This window comes from Thamnophis sirtalis, unplaced genomic scaffold (genome assembly GCF_051295495.1).
Source record: "Thamnophis sirtalis isolate CommonGarterSnake01/CBP01778 unplaced genomic scaffold, rThaSir2_p1.2 scaffold_4, whole genome shotgun sequence".
In the NCBI taxonomy this organism is placed as follows: domain Eukaryota; kingdom Metazoa; phylum Chordata; class Lepidosauria; order Squamata; family Natricidae; genus Thamnophis; species Thamnophis sirtalis.
In genome coordinates, this window is record NW_028261384.1 from 9,780,397 (window position 1) to 9,798,545 (window position 18,149).

The 18,149-nt window shown below is 42.0% G+C and overlaps 1 protein-coding gene across 14 annotated transcripts in view; it reads right to left on the bottom strand.

The window, feature by feature from the left end:
- KMT2C (lysine methyltransferase 2C) overlaps window positions 1-18,149 on the bottom strand; it is a 167,606-nt gene that overhangs the window by 41,308 nt on the left and 108,149 nt on the right. For 12 of the 14 annotated variants that reach the window (XM_087712468.1, XM_087712460.1, XM_087712459.1 and 9 more), the window contains 7 exons: window positions 17,669-17,881; window positions 12,582-12,710; window positions 6,600-6,719; window positions 5,099-5,229; window positions 4,161-4,347; window positions 3,824-3,922; window positions 3,015-3,062 (listed from right to left, as the gene is read on the bottom strand). In XM_087712468.1, coding sequence (XP_087568594.1) covers window positions 3,015-3,062; window positions 3,824-3,922; window positions 4,161-4,347; window positions 5,099-5,229; window positions 6,600-6,719; window positions 12,582-12,710; window positions 17,669-17,881 — 927 coding nt within the window. The remainder of the gene's footprint in view (window positions 1-3,014; window positions 3,063-3,823; window positions 3,923-4,160; window positions 4,348-5,098; window positions 5,230-6,599; window positions 6,720-12,581; window positions 12,711-17,668; window positions 17,882-18,149) is intronic. The other 2 variants (XM_014076030.2, XM_087712461.1) reach the window with 2 other exon arrangements.

An 18,149-nucleotide genomic window follows, 5' to 3' on the forward strand; every position in this document is an offset into this window, starting at 1 on the left:
AAAACATGTTTGCTAGTGTTGAAAAAGAAGTATGTGGGAAACAGAGCCTATAGTTCTATAAGGTTTTACAGAATTGGAAGAAGACATTCTAGCATGTGAAGAAAACACACACTGTAAACATTTCTAATCTCATGAGCTAGGCTTACTCTAGAGACAACCCCTGGGAACTAGGACCATAAAAGATGATTTGTAAATAAGGGCAAGGGGTAACAGAATTATAGTAGTAGGAGATGTAATCGGGGCGGAGATAATGTGTTCACTTTAGACGCTTCACATAGATGTGATGGCATGAGTACTAAGCCAATGAGGAAAAGGTGGGAGGTAAATTTGTAACGGCAATAGAGAATATAAGGCAAACATATTGATGATTTAGGGTGTGTCCACTGTACCTACGTTTGCTCCCTCTTTGCAAAGCAGTAAATAAAATTAGCAGTGACGTGCATCAGGGGAGGCAGGGCAGCCTCACCACTGTCAATCATGAAAAGGAAAAAAAAAATGTAAACGGGAAAAGGTGAGTGCTGAGGTTAGGCTAGCTAGCTGCTGCCACACCATGAATGACTGCCTGTTTAAAAAAGCCTCTAAAAAAGCAGCCTCTACTATGAGGCAGGAGAACTGCATGCCTCATCTAGTCTGACTTTTTAGGCGTTGGAGCAGAGTTAAGTGTGGGTTAAAAGCCTAAAAAAATCCTGAGGTAGTTGAGGCACGCAGTTCTCCTGCCTCATAATAGAGGGTTTTTAGAGGGTTCACCCCATTTTTAGAGGTTTAAACTCTGTCATTCTGTTTAAAGCTGCAGTGTTGCGCTCACTCTTCCTCCTCTCTTTCTCCGTTTCTGATGCCCCCCACCCCCACCCCACGCTCCCTCTTTTCCTTCAAATTTCCTTTTTTTCTTTAATAAATGCAATGCTCAGGCATTCTCTCCTCTCCTGCGACACCCCACTGACTAAAGCACTTTCTTTCGCCCGCCTGAGCTCGCGGCAGCCCGTCTGAGCACTGCCACAAGCACAGGCAGGCGAAAGAAAGTCACTTTCTTTTGCCCGCCTGTGCTCGCGGCAGCCCGCCTGTGCTCGCGGCAGCCCGCCTGTGCTCGCGGCAGCCCGCCTGTGCTCGCGGCAGCCCGCCTGTGCTCGCGGCAGCCCGCCTGAGCTCTGCCGTAAGCACAGGTGGCGAAAGAAAGTGCTTTAGTCAGTGGGGTGTCGGGGGAGAGGACCCGCCATAAACCTCACGTCACTGAAAATTAGTATTGTTTTCTCTTGGAAATTTTGGCTGGTTTATTTCAAAACTAGACAATGAATCCACAACTGCAACATTAATTAGGTAAATACAGATAGTCCTCAATTTACAATCAATTGCTTAGCATCTATTCAAAGTTATGACAGACTCCATCCAAAAGGTATTTATGACCACAAACATCGATGAAGTTTCTCAGTCATCCAAGTAGAGTTGTCTGAAGGTTGTCTGAAGGTTGAATCAATGCAACTGCACTGAATTTTGTTGTTAGCTTGAGAGACATTTCACTGCCCATCCAGGCAGCTTCCTCAGTCAGAACAAGGCAGTTAAGCAAAGAGTCATTGGAATGTACCAATTCTTGCCACACCATTCGTTGAAATGTCTCTCAAACAAACAACAAAAAATCAGTCCAGTTGCAATACTTCACCCTCCAGACAACTTCAGGCAACCTTCGACAACTCTACCTGGATGACCTGGATGGTTGAGAATCTTCATCGGCATTTTGCAATGCACTTTGGGGAAGAAACCCCTGAGGCTGTTGTGGTACATTTCAATGACTAACTCCCTTGCCCTGGCTGAGGAAGCTGCCTGGGCAGGCGGTGAAACATCTCTTAGTCCAGTTGCAATGATTCAACCTGCAGATAACTTCAGACAACCTTCAGATACTTGCAACCAAATTCCAAAGTTTTCACAATCACCCACCCATCTATGGTCCCATGACCATATTTTAGGTGTTCAGCAGCTAGCCTGCATTTATGGCTGTTTGTGATGCTCTGCAATCATGTGACTGTGACATTTCTGCCGAATGCCAGCAGTTATTGACACGTAGCAAAAATGACACATAGAAGACAAAGAGTTTGCTTAATGACTGAGATGTTCACTTAGCAATCATGGATTCACTTCACCATCATTCTGATTTACTTCACCACCACCATGAAGAAAAAGGAATGTGAAATTGGGTCAGACACATGATGACCTGCTGTATAACCACAACACCTTGCAAGCCTAGTGGGTAGGATCCATTATGGTTGTAAGTCAAGGATTATTTATATCCACTTAACTCTGGGAAAGAAATGGTGGTGAGAAAGAAACTCGAGATTACCCTGACATGGTCCTTATATAATTGAGAGCAGAGGGAAACAGGTTTTCAAAATTCTAATATAACCTGTAACAATGAAGTGTTTTTGTAGTTTGTGCAGCACATGTTTTCCTACCTGGCATTTCTCAAAGGGCTGGCTTTTTATGTCTAAAAGCAGAACACTTACCAGAAACAAAAATCCTGCAGAATTTTAGAGCTCTTACAATACATTTAATTTTTCCCCCAAAAACAACTCTTTTCTAAAAATATGAACCTTAGGCGTTATGTTTGGCATTCTTATTTATATCTGCAATAACATTTCAAAGCTGAATTAAAAACCAGAAGGTTCCCCCACCTCCATGCTTTTATATTGATTGATGTAAATAAAAACTCCACTAATCTGAACAGAGACATGAAATGCTTTAAGTAAGTTCAAGAGAAATGTATTACTTGGTACTGTGAAATGCACACATAGACAATTCTGTAGTTATTCACAATATTCTTTAAATTAAAAAATCAAGTTCTTCTAAGTGCACTATAAATACAGGCGTGTTATACTGCGCAAGACTGCACAAAGGTAGTGAAAAATGAAAGAAAGTAAGGCAATAGAAGAGTTATTACACTGTGCATGCACAAAAAAAAATCAGCTGAAACCATTAGGAAACAGAACTACTTCTAAACACTGATCATCCACTGAATATTTCCTTACCAAAAGGGGAAGAGGAGTTCTCAACCTGGAAAGGGCATAAATCAAGACCTACAGGATCCAAACCAGATAAAATGGATGATTATAACAAAAAAAGTGAAGCAAGCAAGAAAGAACAAATCAAAAGTATATATAGCTGCATGCTGAAATAGTTCATGGATATGAAAAACACTGGTTATCCCCAGAGTAATAAAGAACAATTAAAAAACAAAGGACAGATGTATTAAGCAAAGCAAGAGATAATAGCTTTGACTAGCAGAAGCGTATTTAAAAATTATGCGTATATACAAATACATGTACAGCCCTGAACTTATAACCCTTTGTTTAGTAACAATGTCACTGAAAAAAGGGAATTACGACTTATCCTAACACAGTAGTTGCAGAAGCTCCATGATCACATGATTAAAATCTGGAGGCTTGGCAATCAGCATGTGTTTAGATCAGCTGCAGCATCCTGGGATCAGGGGATCCTCACCTGCAACTTCTCAGTCAGCTTCTAACAACAAAGTCATTGGGAGAAGCTGAATTTGCTCAATGACAACATGATTTACTTAACAACTGTAGCATAAATGGTTGTAAAATCGGGCACAACTCACTTAACAATCACCTTACATAGCAATGGAAATTCTGGTCCTAACTGTGATCTTAAGACCCAGGACTACTCATATACATTGAACAGAAATATGAAAGTTCAAGAGCAAAATGTTTTGTATTTTGCCATCTTGGAAGCCATAACATGAATCAAAAAGAGCGTTTCAAGTGCCTGTAACCAGAAATCATGAACACTATAAAGAACAATTTTTTAATCATACCTGAATGATCCCCAGGTTTCACTAAATCATCTGAGAGAATTCCAAGGATGTCATCCTCAGTGTTCAGCACAAGGGCAGCTAATGGGTCATCCAGAGTACCTTTAGAAAACAGACAGCTCATAATAAAGATGCCATCAGGAACGACAACATTCAAATCTCAGTAAACAAACATTTCAGCTACCCAGAGTAGTAGATCATCTCCACCTCTGAATGAAGGAACTCCAAAAAATTAACTAGACACTAAACAGGCAAATTTACTAAAAGGCTCTTCTAATAAGGCCTCTTCTGATTTGTGCCCATGCCCGCTATATACGAAAATATATTCAGATTTACATACCTTGTGCACCAGATTTTGAGGGAGTGGAAGTCGAAGTCGAACTCAAAAGTGGATCTGAAGATGGGTCTAAGAAGTTGGTGTTCAGTCTTGCTTTGCAGGAAATGCTGAGGCTTTTATCACAAAAATTATCCAAACGTGGCTTGCTTTGCCTGCTAGTATCCAAAAGTTCTTTTCCAAAGAAGGCTTCCTAGAATTAAAACAAAGAACAAAACAACAACAACAAGGCATTTAATTAAAATGTCTTTATAAGCCACAGGATTCCTATATTTGAATCTGAATTTAAACTGAAAGAGATTTAAATACTTATTGGTTAATATTACAGTTAATAAATGTAACTGCTCTTGTTATAAAACGCACTCATATTTAACCCAATTATGATTCTTTGTGTAAAATTGCTGATGTTGTTCACTTCTGCTTTAAAAGCATTCAAAATATTTAATTTTACGTGATTTGTACCTCTATCCTTTTCTGCTCTGTGTAGTGGGGTAACACCAACTCTCCAGAAAGATATTTATCAGACAGGTTCTTCTATGAACCTCTATTCATTTATCATAAAATCCAAGCAATTAATTTACTATCTTTAAATACTATATAGGTAAAATTTAAATAACCTTATTGCCTCTTGGCTAACTCAGCAACATGGACAAAAGTGTGTTCATTCTAAAAACAGAACATTCTTTCAGCAAATTTGACTATAATTATTTATATATTATATTAATATGTCTGTAATAATGTATTCAAAATAATGTATTAATATTAATATATTAAAATAAATACTTTACTTTTCAGAAATACAATAAAATATTATTCATAGAACTAAGAAACTAACACTAATGTTAATGGTTTACAAATTATAAAGCAATTTCTTAAATTACAAAAAGATTATTTACTACATGCAAATAATGATCTTAGGGAAAATATTTTGCATGTGAGAGTACCTGCAAATACGCTGGAAAAATTTCCTCAAGCTTATTTTTCTTTTTCCTATAACGTTTTTTCATTTTTTCCATATTTTCAGAAACAGACATAGTTTCATCCACAAGTGTATCAGGCAGTTGTTCACTCCAACCTAGAAATATCAAACATGTTACAATGTTACAATCCTATTTCACTCTAGACTACAGCTGAAGTACAGAAAAAGGGCATTGATTAGTTCTTTTCCCAATTTAAAAACAGCAAAAGTTGAAACTGAAAATCTGATAAAAAGGATATAAAGGTAACATGTGGCATTGCTATGCAAGACTCTTAAAACTTGGCACCACAATCTAAAGGAAATGTCCGTAATGTCACCTACAATCTCCATGGAAGGACCTATTTTCTATGCCAAAGATGGCGAACTTATGGCATGTATGCCAGAAGTGGCATGCCAGTCGCCCGTTGCTCTTCAGGGTTCCAGCGCACAGCTGGTCATCGCACGTGCGGGAGCACTGGAAACCAGAAGCTCAGCTCCCTGGAACTGGTCTTCCAGTTTTCAGCACTCCTGCACATGCACGCCAGGGAGCTGGTCTTCCTGTTTCTGGTGCTGTCCCATGCATGAACGCTCTCCTGTTTCGGCATTCAATGCCAAAAAGGTTTGCCAAAACTGCTCTACGCCATGGCTTTCAGACTGCCAGTTCAAAAGGTGCAGAGCTTTTTATAAAGATACCTAACATACAATACAGAGATATTTTAGGTATTATAATATAGATATTTTAGGTATATAATATCTATTATATAGGATGGTCTTCCTTTGCCATTAGCTCTCTTTAGAATTTCAGCTATTAGTGTAATGGCTAAGGGATAAAGCTAGACCTGGAAGACTGCAAATTCTAGTCTTGCCTTAGTTACAAAGCCAGCAGGGTGGCTATGGGCCAGTCACTTTTCCTCAGTCCTAGAAAGGAGGCAATGGCAAACCATTTCTGTACAATCTTGCCAAGAAAACTCTAGGAACCTATCCAGGCAGTCACCAAGATTCAAAATTACTCAGAGACCTCCCTAATATTCGTTTCTAGTGGATTACTTTTGTTCTGCTTTTCCCCTGTTCATTATCTGTTTTTACATTGATGCAAACAATTTGCGTTTCAATTCACATTTCAATAAGCTTTACTAAGTTATGCATCTTTTCATAATCCACCAGCTTTGCATAAATGAACGGCCACAAGGATGCTTTTTACTAGAAAGGTTGTTTCTAGTAAGAATAGTTAACAAAGTTGTAGAACTATACTTTTATGTTCAGAGTAAATGTGACAGAATTTAATTCAAACTGGAAAATTGTCTCGAATATATATAATGCATGAATGTATACAAGGACGCAATCATGTAATATCTTCAGGAATGACAATGAATTAAGTTGGGGAACCAAGGTTAAAAAGAGTAACTGATTAATTAAAATATAATAATTTTATATTACAGGACATGGCAGTGACACAGAACTATGAGAATAAATTGCTAGATGCCTACTTTCATCTCTGCTGAGTATTTGCTCAGATACAGAACCAGAAGAATCTTTTCTAGAGAGAGATCTTCTAATTTTTCCTTGTCCTGTACGACTCCGCTGCCGTACCATGAATCCACCAATGCCTATAAAAATTATGTTCACAGTATTTATTAAGCAAATTTAGATAGTCACTCAACTCACATAGGTGACTGTGTTTTTAGATTATTATGTTATAATTAAGTTATTTAAATAAAGATAAACATCTTGGAGTGTAGACATTTTGTAGTCATTTCTATATAATACATAATGCCATTCAAATATAATAATAAGCTACTAAAGGCAATTCTAGATATTAAATATATTTAATTTTTGTAGTTACTTTATTTCCATGCACAAACACACACCTCCTTTCCTCTTACCAGCACCACCACACCCAGCTGTCTCTCAGCATAGCTTTTATAGCGAATCTTGCTGTGCTTAAAGAGGCAGGACAACAGCAGCACAGGTGCTGACCTTTTACTAGGCAGCCTGCCCTTCTACAAAGATATACTAAGATTATTTCCTAGGTCAAGGTAATAGGGAATCAAAAAAAGTTGAGTATCTATAATTTCTTCTTGATGGTATAGCTCCCTTCTGTAAGAATTTAATATAATGCATAAGAAATCCAACAGTTGCCCATATCAATCCAATGATGACCTGTACATCAATAGAAGTATCAGCTGAAAAAACCCTCACTTCTCCCAAGTGGTGGAGACAGCAGCCATGCATGGGTTAACACTGCCAGTAACCAACAGGACTGAGTCTACCAAATTAACGCCAGAGCTTCTGAGGAGTGTCCTCCCGATTTTTTAGACTCAGTTTGATTGGGACTGGCTGTGCTAATAGCTCTCTCCTCAACTTAATTTCACAGAAAAAAATATAGAAATTGGCTATTTTCAAATTTAGTTTTTCTCCTAGTCTTCCCTGCCTTTAATTAGTCCTACAAGGCAGGGGAGCCTAGTTCTGCAACGCTAGCGCCCCATGGGGGGCTTACAGCACTTCGCCCTTCCAAGGAAGAATCTGAGCCACGAGGCAGCTTCCTGACTTCCATCGTTCAGGGCTCCCTGCTGCCTGAAGGGATTCCTTGTGGCTTTGCTGCTTGGCACCAGCCTTTGGAGGCCACCGCTGCATAGGCAGAGCTCTTTCCCACCTCAGCTGCTATTGCCGCAGCTGCTAGAGCCACTGCAATGCCGATAAAACAGCCGCCGCAACTACAAACGCCGCTGCCGCCGCCTTTGCCATCACTGCCACAGCAGGCATCCCCAAAGTTTTCCTCACTGCACTGCCTCTCCACAGCACCCCATCACCGGTGCTGATGGCTTGCTGTTCCCTCAGCCACGCTGCCATCTGGCCCATTGGCTTTTTGCCTCATTTTGTTATGGCGGGAATCTTTGAGCAGACATCTTGTTCCAGCGCAGTGAGTACTGGCCATGGCTGCCACCTCCGACCAGGCCCCACAGGCCTCTGCAGAGCCCCAGGACCCAATTCCTCTGGCTGGATCCCCACAACCCAAGGCCTCCAGGCGCAGGTCCACTGCTGAGGTTTCTCCGGCTGAGCCCTTGCCTAAAGCTCCCAGGTCTAGTCACAGGTCTCCTACAGGCTGCCCAGCAGAGGAGGATGGTAGGGCCTCCCAAGTGCCCTCCAGGAAGGCCAAGGGAAAGACCAAATATGTGGAACTCCACCCTTTCCAACCTCGGAGGCCTGCAGAGTTGTCCTGATTCAGAGGATGAACTGTCCCCTGTGGCCTCCATCTTACAGCCTGAGGAGGCCAGGGGCTCAGATGGGCAGGTTTACAGTGAGGAGGAATCTAGCGATGACAGAAGTCTCACTCCTGATGGAGAACCTCTATTCCAGACTTTGGGCACCACTCCTTTTAGACCACTTCCTTACACACCAGATGTGACCATGATCATTTCCGATGCCATTGAACGTGGCATAGCAGTGGGCCTCAAGCACAGGTCTTCTTCTTCACATTCCACCCAACGCAGGTTGTCTTCTTCCAGCTCCAGACGTAGAGACTGTGACCTTTCGGCTTCTACATCACACGAGTTACCTGGCACTTCCAGCCAGCCATCTGTTTTCGGAGAAGAGGAATGTCCCTCCAGAGATTTGGATCTCTCTGAAGATGAGGACCTCCCCCCAGACCCACCTACATTTGTTGGCCTCTTTAAACCAGCTATTTTTCACTCTCTTCTATTTAAGGCAAAGAAGATTGCAGGCATCCCGGCTCCCAAGGCTCCTCAGGGCACCAAAGCAGACAAAACAGACACCACTGATCCTCTCTTCATTCAGCCCAAGGTGGAAAAGGAGGTGATTACATTGCCCAGACTCTTCATTGACGTGGTCCAGAATGAGTGGGTGTCACCAGGTACAGGTCCTGTCCCTAACACCTTGGACAAGTGCCTGTAAATGTGGGACCGGAACTCCCTAAGGTACTTGAGGTACCCTCCATTGACCTACCGGTGGTGAGTTTATCATCCCCTAATGCGGCATCGGCAGCTCCCGAGGAGACCTTGCGCCCTGAAGGCAAGCAGTTTGAGCAGACGCTCGTTAAGGGGCATTAGGCTGCTGCATGGGCTGTTCGAGCTGCTACATCGAACTCTTTCTTTAGCCGTTCTACTCTCCTATGGCTCAGACAGCTCCAGGCAAGGATTTCCTCTAGGGATTCTAGATCTCGCAGGGATATCAACAAGATAAAAGCAGCCCTAGAATACACCGCCAACACATTGCTTCCAAATCCATAGCGTTCTCCGTCACACCCTGCCAGCTCCTCTGGCTTAAGCAATGGCAGGCTGAGGTCTGGGCAAAATGGAGGCTTGCCTCTTCCTCCAATCTTCTTTTCGGTCCACCTCTAGAGCCCCTCTTAGTGGAATCTAAAGACAAACAGAAGGTCCTCTAGACTGCCACCAAAAAACAGGACAATCTTAACCAATCCTGCTATCATAGGCAGTCATTTCAAGGGCAGGATGGGGGTTTCTCCAACTTCCATCCACAACGTCAGGCCCCTCCCAGAAAGGGACCCTCCTTCTCCAATAGAACTGGAAGAAACAATCAACGTTTCCCTCCCAGGAAGTCCTTCAGGGACAATTCCAATCGATCATTTAAGAGACAGAAGTGACTGCCTGGAGTCCCTCCCAATCTGGGGACGCCTAGCAGCCTTCGTGGATTGTTGGGACGACATCACCGACAATGTGTGTATCAGGATTCGGCCTAGCCTTGGACTTGCACTCCAGCCCTCCGAACCACTTTGTCATGTGCCCCATTTCAAGGGATCCTCACAAGAGGCTCCTGATGGAGCAGGCCATCCATCACCTGCTCCATATCCGGGCCATTCAGCCTATGCCTCCGGGCCAGGCAGGGCGGGGGTTCTGCTCTCGTCTCTAGCGGGTCAAAGTCTTCGGGGGGCTGGAGGGCAATCCTTGATCTCAAGTCCCTCAACAGATTCATCAGATACAGGAGATTCAAAATGCACTCTCTCCTATCCATTCTTGAGAGTGTCCGCAAGAGCAATCTCCTCACCTCAGTGGACCTCATGGAGGCTTACCTCCACGTACCCATTCTCAAACAACACAGGCAGTTCCTGAGATTTGTTTACACAGGCAACCACTTCCAGTATCGGGCTCTCCCATTCGAGCTGTCTTTGGCCCCAAGGGTTTTCATCAAACTACTGGCGGTGATTGCTGCCCACCTCCAAGCCGAACCCATAAGGATATTGTGCTACCTGGACGACATCCTCTTGCTGTCCAGGTTGCACAACCAGGCTCTTCAGGACCTCCAGACCACTATCCAAGTCCTTCAGGATCAGGGCTTCTCCATAAATCGAGACAAGAGCCACTTACTTCCCACCTCTCGGTTGGTCCATCTGGGAGCCCTGATAGATTCTGTTCAGGGCTGGGTCTTCCTGTCCCTGGAACGGCAACTCAGCCTCAGAGATCTGGCCAATGAGGTGCAGAGAAAACAACAGGTTCCACTGATTCTACTGTCCCAGTTACTAGGGAAGATGGTCTCATATTTCTCCATTGTCCCATGGGCGCGGCTTCACAGCCGCTGCCTCCAGTGGTTTCTATTGCCATACCAGAAGACCAACAGCAGTTGCTCCTCAGTGAAGGTCAGGTTGACACCAGAGGTCATCCTCTCCCTAGACTAGTGGGTTTCCCCGACCATCTCCCAGGGGTCCCTCTTCAGGGAGCCCCCTCATCTCGTAGTCACAACAGATGCCAGTCTCACCAGATGGGGCACTCACCTGGACTCTCTTGTAGCCCAAGGTCTGTGGTACAATTCTGACCTTGCCCACAGCATGAACTGGCTGGAGTTAAGGGCGATTCAGCTGGCCCTCCACCACTTCCAATCATCAGTATGCAACTCCCACATATTGATTCTCACAGACAACACAATGCCAAGGGGGGACGAGAGCCATCTCGTTAATGGACTTGGCCTTTCGCCTGGGAACCTGGGCGGAAGCCAACATTCACTCTCTGTGCTCCGAACACATTTCAGGCACCAACAATGTCCAGGCAGACTGGTTGAGTTGCATGACAATCGACTCTGCGGAATGGAGCCTGAACCACTAAGGCCCTTTTCATCTCTTTCCATCCCACCAAGAAAGGGCTTAAGGCTTCTTCTTCAATGATAGGGCGGTGGATCAGATCCACTATATCGAGGGCTTACCTAGTACACCATCTCACTCCACCACCCAACATCACAGCACACTCAACGCACAGTGCGGCAACTTCGACAGCTTGGACGATACAAGCCTTGGTGGCGGAAATCTGCAGGACGGCCACTTGGACTACTCCATTTCCCTTTATCCGCCACTTCAAGGTGGATAGATACACATTGGCTGATGCAGCCTTCGGAAGGCGGGTTCTTCAATAGGTCCTCCCCTCTTCAGTCTCCTAAGCCATTGCATTCCCACCCGGGACAAGCCAGGCTTTGATATATCCCATGCATGGCTGCTGTCTCCAACAACTTGGGAGAATGGGCATTAGTTTCTTACCTGATACGCACCTTCTCTGGGCAGATGGAGACAGCAGCCACCCCCGCTCTATTATTCGTGTGGGCCTAGGTCACAGAGGTGCGGTAGTACAGGACATTGGAGGAACAACCACACGAGAGCATTCAGTTAGAGCACAGCAGTCTACTTATCTCCTTCATCAAGAAAGCGGGAGGACGCTCCTCAGAGGCTATGACGTTAATTTGGTAGACTCAATCCTAATGGTTACTGGCAGTGTTAACCCATGCATGGCTGCTGTTTCCACCTGCCCAGAGAAGGGGCGTATCAGGTAAGAAACCAACGCCCATTCTCTCTTGAACATCAAAATTTGTGATTGTCAAACTGTGCTAAGTTTATATCTCTTTTATATGGAATCCATGAGGATTTATTTAATAATAATAAATAAAAGTTATCCTTGTTGTTTGGTAACTTTGGCATATACATCTTGATAATCAGGCAGTACAGGTAGTTCTTGACTGACGACCACAACTGAGTCGAAAATTTCCATACTAAGCCAGTGCCTCATTTTATGACTTTTGTTGTCACAGTTGTTAAGTAAATCTGACTGCCCCTATTGATTTTCTTGTCAGAAGCCAACTGAGTAGGTTACAAATGGTGATCACATGACTCTGGATAGGTAACAAATGATGGTCACATGACCTGTTGCCAAGGGCCTGAAGTTTGATCCTGTGACCATGGGGATGTTGCAACAATCATTAAGTGTGAAAGCTGATCATAAATCCTTCTTTCAGTGCTGTTGTAACTTTGAACAGTAGCTAAACAAACGGTTGTAAGTCAAGGACTACTGTATTTGAAAATGAAAACCACTGTATGAAATTGCAGAACACAACAGATCAAGTAATTCTCAACAACATTTAAGAAACCTCATTTCTAAATAAAATATTATGTATGCATATATAATCAATAAATATAAACCTAATAATTATGAAAACATTTGGAGTATGTACTCTACCAGGTCTATATGGCTTTCTCTTTCTTTTTTTGATCCCTTCAGTTGCTTCTATTCCCTTAGGATCATCATCTATAGGTTCTCGTTCAGGACTTGTATCTGATTTTCCTTCACAATCCATAAGATCTCCTTCTGAATTAAAACAAGTTAAAAAGTGGGGGAGAAAAAGATTGAAATTATTTATACACTTTTACTTAACCGCTCACATAAAAGACTCTTCAGTTACCTAAGAACCTTTTGAAAATAATCATAACAAAATCCCATTAAAATTGAATATTAACACAAAGAAACCCCTACCCAGACACCAGGATTATTAAAAGGTAGAAAAGTTTAAATACTGTTATGGAGCAGGTCTACAAATAGTAAAAGAGAGGGAACCATATCACAGGGACATAAGTAAAAAAGTTTTATTTTATATTCCATTTTCTATTTGTGAGGCATCATGGTGTAGCAGTTAAGATACTGGACTGGGATCTGGGAAACTAGGATTGAGTTCACTTTTAATATTAGAAGCTCACTAACTTATTTAAGGCCAGTAACTTTCTCTCAGCAAAACCTACCTCACAGGATTGTCACTGTAGGGAGAAATAAGAGAGGGAGCAGTGTCACCTTGAGCTCCTGTACAAAAGTTGGCATATATAAATATTACTACCGCATTACATCCCAGAAAGCCTTCAGAGATCATAATGGATTAAATTAAAGCAAACTCAATTCAAGGCCAAACTCATGTTCAAATTAATTAAGGCTGTAAAGTCCCCAAACAGCACTGTTAATTGGCCCAGGATAATAACTAACACAGCGCTTTAAGTATTGGCTTGGCTTTTTCTCAAATTCATATATCAGATTTTAATTTTGCTGCTTCATCTAAACCCAGTGAAATTTTCATCCAGTATTTAAAGACAGCTTCATATAAAACGTGCTTCAATAAAGTATGAAAACTTATTTATTAAAGAAAACTGAAGCCAACTTTCTGAAGAAGCTTTGGAATGAACTTAGCTAAGGCAGCTGATAAACAGAGGCTGCTAAGACACAACTGGGCATTGTAATATAATGGTTTTATAGATATTAATAGGTATTTAAAATATTTAGGCATTAGATCAATGAATGACAAACTAACGATTCCTATATTAATGACTCTATAGCCCTGCTGCGCCAAGTTGATCTTTACCTCTCACACTGAGGAGGTGCAACCCATCTGGCCATAAGCAAGGCAGATTTATTGATTTAGAAAATTTATATAGCTGCCTATTCGCTCACAGCGACTGTAGGTGCCTTTTGTTGTTGTTGTTAGATGCGAAGTCATGTCCGACCCATCACAACCCCAAGGACAACGTTCCTCCAGGCCTTCCTGTCCTCTACCATCCTCTGGAGTCCATTTAAGCTCACACCAACTGCTTCAGTGACTCCATCCAGCCACCTCATTCTCTGTCGTCCCCTTCTTTTTTTGCCCGTCATCTTTCCTAGCTTTAGGCTCTTCTCCAGTGAGTCCTTCCTTCTCATTAGGTGGCCAAACTATTTGAGTTTCAACTTCAGGATTTGGCCTTCTAAAGAGCAGTCAGGGTTGATCTCCTCTAGGACTGATCAGACGCGCAGGAGTTGATATTTCTCTTGGGAATCTTAATTCCAACTTGTAATTCATCTAGCCCTGCCTTTCTCATGATGTGCTCTGCATGTAAGTTAAATAGGCAGGGCGACAGTATGCAGCCTTGCCAGACTCCTTTCCCAAATTTGAACCAATCAGTGGTTCCATGTCCAGTTCTCATTGTTGCTTCTTGACCTGCATATAGGTTTCTCAAGAGACAAATAAGATGGTCTGGTACTCCTATCTTTTTAAAAACTTGTCACAATCTGTTGTGATCCACACAATCAAAGACTACAACATAGTAGATGTTGAAGCAGAAGTAGATGTTTTTCTGGAGCTCCTAGCTTTCTCCATAATCCAGTGTGATTATGGAGGTGTCTTACAAACATTAAAAACACAATCTAGAACGTGTTTTTTTTAAATACCCCTATTCACCCACTCCTGGCAATAGCAACTACTAAATAAGCCATTTGATGAGCTCAACCACACTCTGCGTTCTCCAGGCCCACTGGCAAAACCATGTCTTCAGGGCTTTCTGAAAGCCTGTCAGAGTGGGGGCCAGTCTAATTTCTGCAGGGATGAGGTTCCAAAGGAAGGGAGCCACCAGAGAGAAGACTCTTCTTCTGGGTCCCACCAGATGTACCTCCTTATGAGATGGGACCTACAACTTTCCTCGTCTCCCTGCTCTAGTGGGTAGGTGGATGTGACCAGCAAGGGACAGTCAATCAGATACCAACTGATATGCCAAGCTTTCTTCCCAAGGATACTCATGCCATTGCCCATAGCGTGTTCCATTCTTACAATGTTTCACATGACTTCTGAAACTTTGCCATCATTATCTAAATCATGTGCCTCGTTCTTGTAACGCTTCAGAAAGCCTTCAGAAAACGTCTGGAGACATCTGAAGTATAGCAAAAATGGGCATGCACACTATGCATGATCGGCAGTTGGCATAGGTTGAGGCCAAGGGCATCTGGTCAGCAGTGGGAAGAAGATAACAAAGGTCAGATAGGCATGGTAGGGTCTGCAGAATGCACTGTGGCTGGCCAAGGCATAGGCTTGAGGTGCCACTCCTCACTCTGGTTGATGGCAGCAGAACTAAAGTAATGGGGAAGATGGCACTTGGCTGAGACCTCTTGGATTCTAACTCAGTCTCAGTGCTGCTCAGTTCAAACCTTTATTGTCAGAATACAACATGTGTACAATGGCATTGGCTGAGCCTCCCTTCAAGCCCCCTCAACACAACATAACTCACAGTGAAAGACAAGAATATTCCTAGCCCGGTGAATCTACTATCCTTTTGCACCATGTGAACTTATTGCACATCGTGCCAGCCCTGCAAGTCAATTGTACTATGTTGTTGTAGGGTTATTTTTCATTCAGGAGTCTGACAGCCCTTGGATAAAAACTGTTCTTCAGCCTGTTTGTGTGGCTGCCTATGCTTCTATCTCTCCTTCCAAATGATAGGAGGGTAAAGAAGGGCTGACCAGGGTGTGAGTCGACCCTGAGGATTTTTCTCACTCTTCTAAGGCTGCGAGCCCTAGTGAGGTCATCTAGTTGTATCAGCGGACAGCTCACAATGTTTTGTGCTGTGCTCACCACCCTTGGTAGTGTTTTTCTATCCGCGGTTGTCAAGCCAGCATACCACATCATAATGCAATGAGTGAGGAAGCTTTCTTTTGTGGACCGGTAAAAGGAGGTCATCAGTTGTTGTTTCACTTCATTTTTCGAAAGACCCTAAGACAGTGTCTCTGTTGGGCCTTTGTTGTTGCCATGGAGTGCCACTGTACAGAGCACCAAAAGGGTAGAGATGGATATAGGTGGGAGGGAATTGAAGTGGTAGGTGCCTCTGCTGTTATGGGGATGGGCCACCAAGCACCCAAATTTTGATCACACGAGTATAAAGTTGTTGCATTGCCTGTAACTTCAGAGACTGTGTGTAAACTATAAGTGATTCAGCACCACCATAACTCTGAATTGTCACTGAATGAATGGTTATTAAGAAAGGACTACATATATGTAACATTCAATGTCTACTATAATAATATTTATTAATGTATATCATGGGGAGTTATTCCTCAATAACTACCGTAAGATTTGAAAAACTTCAGGGGATCTTATGTCTCTTTCTATTATATGATGTCATCACTTTAAAATTCTGAACTAGAAGTTTCTGCAGTAAGAAGATTGGAAATCCAAAAAGAGTAAGAAGAATAGAAATCCAAAATTCTATTTCTAGATTGAAGGAAACACTAGCCAATAATGAGAATGCTACCTAACAGTGACAAGATATTTTTCTCACTTTCTTCTTATTCAGCTATGGTTCTCATACTAATACTGCAATATTAAGTTTTTCTATATTGTTTTATCATCTGATCTTGAACCAAAGTAATATTCTGTTGGATAGACAATGCTTGGGATTGAACTTGAGATCAAAGAACAAAGCATGCTGTGGCAAATATGTTTCTTTAAAACCTCATGTAATAGTTTGCTTCCTCTATCACTGTCCTTTAACATTTCATTCTATAGCATTTGCTACAGAATGCATTGGGGTATTTTTTTTAAGTAAATTAATCTGCAAATGAGAAAGTTAGAAAGAAAGTTGTTATAAACCAATAATCAGCATGCTTATTTTAGGATATGACATTCAACCATTTTTCTGATTCAGATTTATGGTATCATTAATAATTTGCATACACTTAACACACCATTACACACTTGCAGACAAAAGTTCATTAAATGATATATGATAGTATATCAAAAACATTATTTGCTGTGTAATATTGGTGAACTCATATATTTCAACAAAGAATAGCAAATACCAAAGTATAAAATTGATCCACTGATATTATGAGTTTTAAATACTTTGTATTTTTCAATGCATTTAATGTCATAAGTAGCTATTATGAAAAACTGGAACTTCCAACTTCCTGCTTTCTTTCCTGTTAACTTTGTTTCTGGCAAACCAGCAAAAATATCAAAAATTGCAGTCATGTGATTATGGCTCACTGTGATGTCATAACTGCAAGCCGGGCACCCAGATCACAGTCACCATTAGGGACACTGCGACAGCCAGAATTCCAAGGACCCATCTAAGTATCCCAAATTTAGAGCTGTTGCAATTTGGAATGATTGTTGAATGAATGGTCCTAATCCAAGGATTACCTATATTCAGGCAAATAAAAATTATACAGTGACACTCACTCACTCAGATCTGCTACCAATATAAGCACCATTTTGATCAAGTATACAGCCCAAGTAAATAGTCTTTCTCTTCCTCTCCTCTCTTGGGCATTTGCACAGTTGTCACCCTGAGGCAGAAACAAATCTTGAACTTTTCCCAGGTCAACTAATATAATTTTAAAGCTAGCTATCATTCCTGTAACAATGCCTTCTGCTTTGTGCTTTGGATTTGTTCTGTGAATTCCTTCTTCTTCCAGAGTGCACCAAGGGACATTCAATTTAACCAATAATTCAATAAAATGGGAAGAGAGCATATAATAATCACCTCTACTGTCATCCATCTCACCATCTCTTGAATGTTCTGATTGGACATCAGGTGGTGTTTGAAGTACAGCGACACTATTCTGGTTTATAATCTTCAACTTCAGCTTTGGCTTTGCCCTTTTCCTTCTTGGTACAATAGCACTGAGGCTCTGTAACTGAGACATCCCTGTTTCGGTCAAACAGACACCATCCTGAGTGTACGTCTTCGGTGGGTCTATAAAATTGGCATGAACCACAACAGGAATTTACACTTTTAATAATTTATAAGCACAACACCTGGATTTTAAAAATATACCATATCAAAATAGACCATTAATATACCATGGAAGACTATCTGTTCTGTTCTGTTCTGTTCTATTCTATTCTATCCATCCATTCATCTATCTATAAATGGCTGTGTGTGTGTGTGTGTGTGTGTGTGTGTGTGTATTCCAACATAACTCTGGAATGCAATTTCAATCAAACCTGGTACACAGATGACT